This window comes from Glossina fuscipes, unplaced genomic scaffold (assembly GCF_014805625.2).
Source record: "Glossina fuscipes isolate IAEA_lab_2018 unplaced genomic scaffold, Yale_Gfus_2 0, whole genome shotgun sequence".
Taxonomy (NCBI): Eukaryota; Metazoa; Arthropoda; class Insecta; order Diptera; family Glossinidae; genus Glossina; species Glossina fuscipes.
Genome location: NW_023998414.1, coordinates 29,049,231 through 29,059,593, shown reverse-complemented (window position 1 = coordinate 29,059,593; position 10,363 = coordinate 29,049,231). Strand labels below are relative to the sequence as shown.

The 10,363-nt window shown below is 35.3% G+C and overlaps 2 protein-coding genes across 2 annotated transcripts in view; both read right to left on the bottom strand.

Moving 5' to 3' along the window:
• Window positions 1-5,135: 5,135 nt before the first annotated feature.
• Window positions 5,136-9,533, bottom strand: LOC119640805 (macrophage mannose receptor 1-like). Its single transcript, XM_038039081.1, has 7 exons — window positions 9,380-9,533; window positions 9,193-9,301; window positions 8,765-9,104; window positions 8,629-8,642; window positions 5,775-5,926; window positions 5,571-5,682; window positions 5,136-5,500 (listed from the first exon to the last, which is right to left on the bottom strand). Exons 1-7 carry the CDS (start codon window positions 9,506-9,508, stop codon window positions 5,259-5,261), a joined length of 1,098 nt encoding a protein of 365 aa, XP_037895009.1. The 5' UTR covers window positions 9,509-9,533; the 3' UTR covers window positions 5,136-5,258.
• A 241-nt stretch (window positions 9,534-9,774) lies between these two features.
• Window positions 9,775-10,363, bottom strand: part of LOC119640101 (serine protease snake-like) — an 8,028-nt gene continuing 7,439 nt past the window's right edge. Inside the window, exon 7 of the mRNA XM_038037962.1 lies at window positions 9,775-10,094. Within this exon, the coding sequence (XP_037893890.1) occupies window positions 9,811-10,094 (284 nt within the window). The 3' untranslated portion in view covers window positions 9,775-9,810. The remainder of the gene's footprint in view (window positions 10,095-10,363) is intronic.

The following is a 10,363-nucleotide window of genomic DNA, read 5'->3' as shown; positions in this document are numbered from 1 at the left end:
ATGAAGCGCATTGTTTAGAATCATGATAACAATCGCAATAGATGAAGGAACGACGTAACGAATAGATATGAGAAAATCGACTTGACTAGCTGCGTTGCAAACATTTAACATGTCTAATATAACCGTTGTGGCTGGTGGTAGTATAAAAAGTGGTTGATGATTTTTCATGCTCACACAATAAAATACCGGCTGTTGATTTACTTCAGTAAATGGGAAAATTTAAGCAGACACGTTACACGCATATAACGCTTGCTTACAACATGTTCTGTTAGGTTTGTGGATGTTAAATAACGGATATTATATAGAGAAGAAATTCACCTTAGGATAACACATAAATATTCATTCACTTTAGATGACTTTTTATTAATCAATGGCTGGATGTAATGGATCGATAGCGATTATTTCAATTCTTAATCTCCAAATGCTGTCCCCCTTATGAATACTCGCACACAATATAAGTGCTAGTTCGATATTATTTCAATTCTAAACGAATCAGTCCACTTTCCAAAGTGCCCACTACTGTGTCCCATAGTAAGAAAACTATAAAATATTAAATGAAAAATTTTATAGAATTTTTTCTTTTATTTTTTTATAGTTTCTTAGAAATGATAATTCAGTTGGTATCGAAAATTCGTATGCAAGATTTTCATATTTGCTAATATTACATATAATATCAACTGCGTAACCGTCTAAAACTCAATTTGAATTTAGAGCGTTTTGCATAGTAAAACTGATGAGTGGACATTTTAGGCTTAAAATTGATCTTACAATTATTATTGAATATCGTGCAATATTAACAGAAAATACAACCATATTGAGCCCATATTGAGACAAACCCAGCAAGCAAAAATGCCCAAGTCCGAAGGAAAATTCAAGCTTCTATTCAAGTCTTGTCCCCTCGCCGTCTCTCTCTCTCTCTCTCTCTCTCTCTCTGTCTTGCTTAACTGCCCCTGTGCCCCTGTGTAATGATCAAATGCATTGTAAAAGAAAATTTTAACTTGATTCATGTCGCGAAACGAGGTGAAGAACATTAAACAACTCTACGTCTGCGAAATCTCATGCGCAACGTTGAGGTTTGGCTTTGTAAAGGGTTTATATCTTTTTATGAGTGTGTGCCAAAAAAAAATTGAGTATAAAAAAACCGACATATCATATGCGCCAACCTAATGCTTAGTATGGATTTCCCTCATTTCTTCACTCGACGAAATTCATGGAAAATAAATGCTGATAAGTTTATAATGTTTAGAAACACAGTAAGTCAACTAGACGTTCAGAGATTCAACAAATTTGAGTCGAAAAACTGCATTAAATATCCAATTAAATTCTCATGGGCTCAACTGACTCAACGAAAGTTTAAATACGCGATTACGTTTTCCGTAATATAACTTTAGGCGTTAGAAGAAGAACATCAAATAATCGTTCGTTTGCTTTATTAAATCCCTTCAGAGTTTTTGTATCCACGATAATTATATTAAAGTTGGCATAATGTCTGCCAACACCCAAAAGGAAGCTTCAGAGATTTTACAATATATATATCAACATATAGAATCAAGTTCTGAATCGATATAAGCATATTCTGGGTAAAGTCTGTGATAAAGATTCTCTTTCCCGCAAAAGTGAACATTTTGCAAGCTATCTTCTGAACTAAAAGTTCTACAAGATAAAGAATTTTGTAGAGAACGAAAGGGATCGTAACCTGTTAGGATTATATGATGGATTTGCTAACATATTCCAGCTAAGCCCTAATAATTTTTGGCAACTGAGTGCGGAAGTATGAGGTTCCATATTGTCCTAATGAAAAATTGTATTTTTTCGCTTGACTAATCCCGAGCATTTCTGCTGCAAGGCTTCATTCTTCACACTATGCTTTAAAATTAATTGTTTTGCTATGCGGCAGAAGCTCATGATACACACTTCCTTTATAGCTCCATTTTCTTTTCATGGATCTCCGGTTTGAGTGTTGTTTGAGACGGCTACCCGTGATTTGATCACGAGCTCATTTTTATATGGAATCCATTTTTCATCACCAGTTACATTTCTCTACATAAATGGATCGTTTTGGATTCGTTTCAAGAGTATATCACAGATGTTAATGGTTTGTGTTAAATGAATTTCTTTTAAATCGTGTGGAAGCAAATCACAGGCTTTTAATGCGATCACTAACACTTGTTTTGAATGAATTAAGTTTTGCTCTGCAATCTCCCGACTCATCATATATCGATCAGTTGCGCTCATAACCTTTAGTTGGTCGTCATCAATAGTATTTGACCTACCAGAACGCGGTTAAACTTTCACTGAAATATGTCCAGAAGGAAATTTCGCGAACCAATTTTAACATGGGCGTTACTTCCATACCCAGCACGTACCATTCTATGCGCTTCTGCAGCTCTTTTACCTTTTTTATTGAACTAAAAAGCTAAAACTATGTCTTATATGCTCACTATGATCTTGCATTTTAAAAATTACGTGATACTACTACAGTACAATCGATCACTTTGAAAGTTTTTCATCAAATAAATACAAGTCCACTCTACGTAACTATATGCACCTTTGACCCTAATTATCTGTCTACTTACCTGAAAGAAGTTATTTTAACTTGGTGTCGGGAAGAGCAACAAGTAATTTCCAGGCTAACTAATATTTTTGCATTGATGATCGTTTGACCTGAAAAGTTCTCCATATCACATTTCTAATTAATCCCTGCCCTCTTAAATCCAACAAAGAGACAGAAAAGCCCCAACTACGTATACTTTATGGGACCTTTTACGCTAACTTCCAGGCTTTTCGTCAAGAAGGACTTTCATAATGTAGATTTTATCAATGAGGACATTATCGTCAATAATTGACAAATACATACCGATGCGTTTAATTTTCTCTAAAATTGGAAAAGCACTCTGCTGACAAGTTGTCACTCTTCTCTTTCATAAATACTCTCGGCGTTCTCTTCACACCTTGCATGCGGTAATTCATTGAAAAGGAAATATTATGAAGTATCTAGTATATCGGTCAACATATGTAGAGACTACGGAAGAAAACCCTTTTTTTATGTTTTCTTTTTCTTTTACCTTCAGGGGTAATACAATCAGTTCAACGCTTCTCTAGCATTTAAATTCTTTTTTTATGCGGACAATCTGTTAAAATCTTCAAAATAAGCTTGAACCTTCATCATGCGATGCAAGTATTTCTCCCTCGAGCCTCATGTTGAGCTTCGTAGAGAAAATGGTGATTGTGACCAACAATTCAGATGTCGTTTTATGCAATTTTACCTTTGCAGCCATCAATTTGTGACACGATGCGTTGTATCGGTAAAAGGGTACCGTTTTCACCGCCGCTTCTTCGCAATTTTCTCCTACTATCGACCCAATATCGCAATCAGTTGATGGATAGAACACAATGCGCTTACATAATCTGTCCGGCCGGCTGCTGCAATATTGTCGATTTCACACGCCTTTCACTCTTCCCCTTCCATTCAAAGGAGAATCTATTCGACGCAGAAGTGTACTAGTGGACTCATCTCTCGTCCATGACAAAAAAATCCTTTTTGCTCTGATTAAACAGAAAACTAGCAGAAAACACTTTGATGTTTTTGTTCCACAATGAGTGAATATGTTATCCATTTTTAATTAAATTTTCTGCCATAAAAGTGTCTTATCCAAATATTCACGCAGAACGATGAACGCACTAGCCTGCCTTTTGCTAGCCTTACGACATCAGCTATTGCGCAAAAATTCATTCACTTTCCGATTGTCGACAACCATTTTTTTTAGATTTTTGTTATTGTTTCCTAATGCGGCCACCCGAAGTTTTTTCTGGCATCGGCTGCGGAATCCTCCTGGTGTTGCTATAGCACTCTCCAAATTAATGCTATATATATGGAACGCTATATACGACAGGTGAAATTGCAACTAAACTAGCGGGGAGATAAACTATGCTTTAATGGGGAGCATAGATGGCCGAAACCCTCACCTCCCAGTGGTGATCCGCGAGCAACTGCTTCGGTCGGCTAAGAAGGGTTTAAGGTTTTGGGCTACTAACTCGGCGACGAGTTTTTGAGAGATGGTGGAGGAGTTGGCTGGAAGACGAACTCTTCACTCAATAGCTAGTTACTACCTAGGAAATTTCTGAATGGTATTAAGTACGTAGAAGGTAGTAATCTAGCGAGTGCATGGTAGATCGCCCCTGCCATGTCAGTGCAATACCCGAGACCTATATATCTCGAAGAAAAGTAGTTCTTGGTGTTGGCTACCAGGATGTATGGAGAATCCGAATGGAAGTGCGGTTGTTTTTACAACCGCCCAAAGTATGCCAAAGGCTTTGCAAAATAAACTAGGAGCCACGGCGGTCAGGAGGCTCGCCTCACAAAGCCACATATGCCTGCGGGAATATGATGGACTTTGGTCAAAAAGTCGCAACGGAATAAGAATTTTCTCAAGAGTAGAGTTAATGATACAAAAAAAAAAAAAGGAATTGACGGATGGCTTTCCCTTTGGCCTATTAATAAAAAACCCTCTTGAGTAAATAATACATGCAAATATTATTAAAAAGGGATATGACGGAAGGCTTTTTCCCCTTTTGCCTAACATACTTTTGAACATATGTCACGGATGCCTGCGGGTAATGGTGGTAATTGATCAACGGCGCCGTGGAAACCTTATGGTGGAAGCGAGCGCAATTTTTCCCTTTTGAACGCATAACGTTGATCAATTTGTGAGTCCTGACTGCTTGGGTGCGGCCCTTCGGGGAGTACTCGTGGTGGTTGTGGTTGACAGTTCCAAGCCAAAGTGAAACAATCGAGTGCAGCTAGACCTCACCACAGACCAGAGTGGGGTTTATTGTTCCATGCGCAATAAACCGTTCTGGACTCTGGTGCTGTTTAAGCCCCTACTCTGTGGGGTTTGTCTAACTCGCCAGGGGGCGTAGTACGCTTAAAAGTGGCTTGGGCCACCGTGGGGTTAAGCCTTAAAGGCAGGAACCCACGTTAAACCCTTGCCACAAATTCTGTAACTAAACTAGGATTTCGATTAAAAATTTTGATGATTAGTAAGCGATTGATCCATAGCCCTTTGACAAAATAGAAAGAACGTTAATGAAATTTGCTGGAATGAATTTATTATTAATTATTTTAAATCGAAATAAATGAAAAGGATGGAAAGGATATTGAAAAGGTTCAGATTTTCAAGTTTACTAAAATTGAAATTGAAATTATTTTTCATCAAAAAAAAATATATACAAGTGCTTCGCCGACAATATTATAAGGATTATCCCGGTAGACTGAAACGATTATCTTCACATATTATACCCATCTTTACTTTGCAGTCATTATCGTTCCATTCAAAATCGCTTTGTTCCCAAATATGAACACAATGTTCTTTATTTTGGTAATTGTCGGGATTATTCGCAGACCAATTGGTATAATCGAGTTTTTTACCACTCGAAGCCCAAACAAATGTTCCCTCTTCTGCTAAGTCAGTACCGCCCAACCAAAAATTACCTGGCGATCCTTAAAACGAACAAAACAATCACCAAATTTAAATATAGTTAATAAATAATTGTTTATAATTCAAACCTACGAAAAATTTCTTTTAAAAGACTCGTTATATCTGTACATTTTTCTGGCGTATCCAAGGCAATTAAACTCATATTACGTGAAGCACACTCATTCCATGCTTGAAACCAATTGTACTACGGATATTAAATAGAATAATAAAATTTCAAATTATAAATTATTTTATGTTTATATTGAAATTTTTGTATAATAAAAGCTTGTTAGTTACTTTATAATCTTTATCAATAAACAAATTTGAACCGTCTGGAGCTTTAAACCATTTATTAACCGATACACTATCGACGGTATATGATAAGGCCGCGAAAAGTACTAATATTTCTATCAATTTACGATTCATTTCGATCGAATAATTATGAAAGACTAAAGCGTTGAAAATTTGAATTGAAATCATATCACCTCGGATTGTCAAGTTTATTGGGTAAACGAATCGCAAACAGTTACAGTCGCACGTTGTTTATAAAAATGTTTCGGTCAGGCAGGCGGGTAAGTATTAATGGCTAAATCGATTTGAAAACTCAAAATGGCCAAGACTATGATGTATTGTCGTTAATGCAGAATATGGGATAAGTAGCATACGCGGGTTGAGCTTTTCCACATTAAATCGTTCACAGCTAAAGAATTTATATTCCGTTTAAACGAAATCATTGCTAATATGCACGCTGCAAGTTATAGTTTTCACTTTTCGTACACAAATTTGAAGGATTTTGGATCCAATTTTTTTTTTTTTTTTTTTTTTTTTTTTTTTTTTAAAAAAAATTTATCTCTTTTTTATACAATTTTTTTTTTTTTTTTTTTTTTTTTTTGCTTTTTAAAAGCAATATATGCCCATCTTCTAGATCAGACAGTTCGGCCGACGAAGGGATTTTAATATATCGATTCAAAATATTTATTTTGTACTTTTACGAAGGGCAGGACAAATCTAGTTTAACCGTAGAAAGACGTAGTAAACGCATAATAGTACTCGTACAATGATTAATCTACAATCGAGCCTTGCATACCTCTATCAGCACAACTTCCAAATCACTTGTAAAATCTTGATTGCTTCAAGCATCTCTCGCTCTACTTATGACCTTATTGGCAAGATTATAGCTCAGTTATATGCACGTATTTGACCATAAATATTTAAATCATAAGACGAAACCATGCAAAGCCTTTTGTAGATTATTTAGCGTGTGTTTGGTGTTTTGCTTCATTTATATATTTCGCGTATTCGTGTATTTTGCTTATTATTTACTTATGTCGCTCTATTGATAACAAAAGTACTTAAATTGAAGGGAATCGAACGCATTGCATAAATTTGACAATGCAAAGTGATTAGCGCTACAGAAATCTTTCAAGAAAACGTTATCACGAATGTCTAGGAAATTCCAAATAGTCTAAGTAAATTCAATTTGAATTATATGAGTAATACAAGTGAATTCTACTTGAAAACTTTTATCCCAAATAATTATTATTATTTATTATTATTATTATTAATAATTAATTTCGCCAGAGAAATAAATTCTAAGACTAAGAACTCCTAAAAGCACTGGCATATCTAAGGCAATCGGCTTTTATTAAAAACTATACCGCACTTGAGAGATTCGAAACCACGACCATTGAGTTGCTAGTCGAGATTCCTCGTCTTTGGCCACTCAGGCGGATATATCCCAAGTAAATATTGCAGGTACATGTAAAAAATCTTTTATCAGTAAAAAAGTGCGAACGACTTCTTATAGATATCACATGAGCTAAATAATTAACTTTCAAACCGATTCAAATCGATATCGAATATAAACGTATATATTAGGTGTGCAAATAAATCGCTTGTATTGTTTGACGAAATTTTATTTATTTTTAAACGTTCTTGTTAAAAGTACTTAATTATTGAAATATGCACCACCTGCCTATCTATGGCGAGTCTATTGTCGGCTAGCTTGCCCGGAAACTCCATGCTTGTCAGGGGAAATACTCATTGACCTAATTTCGTACATTCTCACCTTTTGCGAGCTGCTGATGGGCTAAGTATGTCTGCAACGCTTTGAACAAATACTAATCGCAAGGAGACTGACCCCAACAATATGCCATAATTGGGAGAAATTCCCAACTCAAGTTGATGATGATGACTTCCTGAGTTGCGTTTGCAGCGTATGGGCGGACGTATGCGAGTCTACATCGTCATTAAGATTGTAATTTTTGGCAAGCAATTTTGCAAACTACTTGTTAACTGTTTCATAGCTTACTGTATTTTCATTCTAAGATAACTTTACTTTTACTTTAATATACACTGAACGATAATCTATAAACAACCGAAACTTATAGGTTAGAGACATTAATGTCAAAGTTATATCTGAAATGGCGAAAGAAAGAATGAGTTAGGTAGATTTTATAAAGCCATCAACCAACCCGAGTGCTTGTACACCTAATGTATATTCACTTATACTAATTGAGTCCAGTTATTAAATTTCTTTAAATGGTTAGGGAATTCTGAAGGACTTGCGCATGGATCGTATGCTATTCATTAGACTTTACCTGTACGTATAATTGGGATGCTTTTGATCAATTTAGATTTTGTAGCAACTAAACTTAGCAGGGAAACAAATCCGGATGCCCAGGAGCATGGATAATAATGACATTTGCTTTGCTTGAGCAAAAGGATTACAAAAGAATAAATACATCGTCAAGGCTTATGACTTGATCGAGTTTTACGTACGACCTTTTCAGAAGGGTAAAAATATCGTAAATCACAATCGTTTACCATATGTCGAGGCGAGGGCAGTAAACATAATGGCAAGGGTAAGTCCTGCGTGAGATGAATAATATTCCGGTTGCTTCAAAAAAGGGTTGACTATTAATACATGAAGAGGAGAAAGCTTCAAACTTTCCCTATCGAGTTGACTTCACTATTCCCTGGTTCTAATTAGTTACGCGACACTTTTAACTACCTTGGCTTAGCGGTCAACTATAATATATCCTCAACATACGCACTTTAAGAAAGTTGTTAAAATCTGCTTAAAACTGAACTAAGCGTTGTAAACGCGGTATCTTCCTAAGGAGATCTGTTCAATTGACCCTTTCTTCACCATTCTTGTTAAGACTGAAAATGAAAACTTTATAAGAACTAAGGAATCAAAAGAACATTTCGTGCTTTGTTCTCATAGTCGATTGTTAATAATTTTTTTTTTTATGTTTTCATACGAAACATTTCACTTTATTTACATAAATCTGCCACTCCCTAATCCTTTCTGAAAGAATTCGAAGAGAGCCTTAAGATCTTTTTTTAGTAGTTGTGCAATAGGATGTTCTTCGCAGATCAGGCCCATTTTTGTATCGCATACATTATCGTTCCATTCAAAGTCGCTCTCGTTCCAATAATGAACGCAATGTTCCTTATTTTCATAATTATCAGGATTACGAGGAAGCCAATCCGTTTTATTGCGATAATTGCGACTGTTAACAGACCAGTTGGAATAATCCAATGCTGTCCCAGTAGAAGCCCACATAAATTTACCCTCTTCAGCTAGATCATTAGCGCCCAACCAAAGATTACGTGTAGCATCTTGTAGATAGGGGGGAGGAAAAAAAAAATTAATAATAATAATTTGTTATGAGTTTCTACTCTCACTTTGTTACACTAGAACACTCACTGATTTCTCGCAATAATTTAATTAACATTTTTTCTTTTTCCTCCGAATCCAAAGTTATCAACGACATATTCTTCGAGGCACATTCATTCCACGCTTCAAACCAATTATACTGTTAAAATGAAATAAAATAAAAATATCATTTTTTTATAAAGAAATTCTTCTTCTTTTTGTTTTTTAAATAAATTACTTTATATTCCTCATCAATGAATACCACGACATTGTCTTGAATATTATGCCAATGAGTAAACGGAACACTGTTTACTGTGTTTAAAAACACTAAAAGTAGGCAAAATTTTTTTATCCACTTCGCGGCCATATTGCGATTGTGAGATTTTCCCTTTAAATCAATGCTATTTAAAAGATTTGAGTTTCAAAAACTATTGCAATTAGCTTTAATCTAATCAGTGCGCGCAATTGAAATTGAGACAACTCTTAAGTATATACTTACGTTTAGTGTCCTCATATCGATTAATTATAAAATCTAAAACTAACTAACTAACTAGTCACCGCAAGTAAAATGACATAGCAGAAGTTTGAAGTTTCAAATCATTCGCGTTCGAATATTTTTTCCAATAATATTCATAGCATTTTTCTCATGTACAATTAATTATTCATCATTTATACATTTTCCAAAATAGTTTTTTCAATATTTTTGCGCACAGCATACTTAATGGGATGCTCCTCACATATGAAACCCATTTTTATAGTGCAATTTCCATCATTCCATTGAAAATTGGTTTTCTCCCATATATAAGCACAATGCTCATTACCGCGATCGTTGTCGGGATTGCCTGGTGACCAATTTACGTAATTGAAAAGTTTACCTGTCGAGGTCCAAACATATTGACCTTCTGTAGCCAAATCAGTACCACCCAACCATAATCTGGGATAAGTACCAGTATCTTTCAAAAGAAGAAGAAAACTTTATGAAATATGTAAATCAATTGAGATCAATCAATGTATTTCCAGAATTCGAATTATTATATGCGCCACCGAAATTTATGACAAAGCATTTTTTTGGTCGAAATGTTTACAACACGCAGAAAGAAGCTTCAAAAATGCTGCAAAGTATGCACATACTTGATCAATAAGAAACATTAAGTTAATCTGTGTATTACTGTCAGTCTCTCTCTCTCTCTCTCTCTCTCTCTCTCTCTCTCTCTCTCTCTCT

Coding starts and splice junctions, on each gene's coding strand:
- LOC119640805 (XM_038039081.1), bottom strand. CDS start 9,508: ATGGCCGCGAAGTGGATAAAAAAATTTTGCCTACTTTTAGTGTTTTTA. Junction 9,302..9,379: donor TCATTGATGAGGAATATAAA/GTAATTTATTTA, acceptor TCATTTTAACAG/TATAATTGGTTTGAAGCGTG. Junction 5,683..5,774: donor TTATTGATAAAGATTATAAA/GTAACTAACAAG, acceptor TAATATCCGTAG/TACAATTGGTTTCAAGCATG.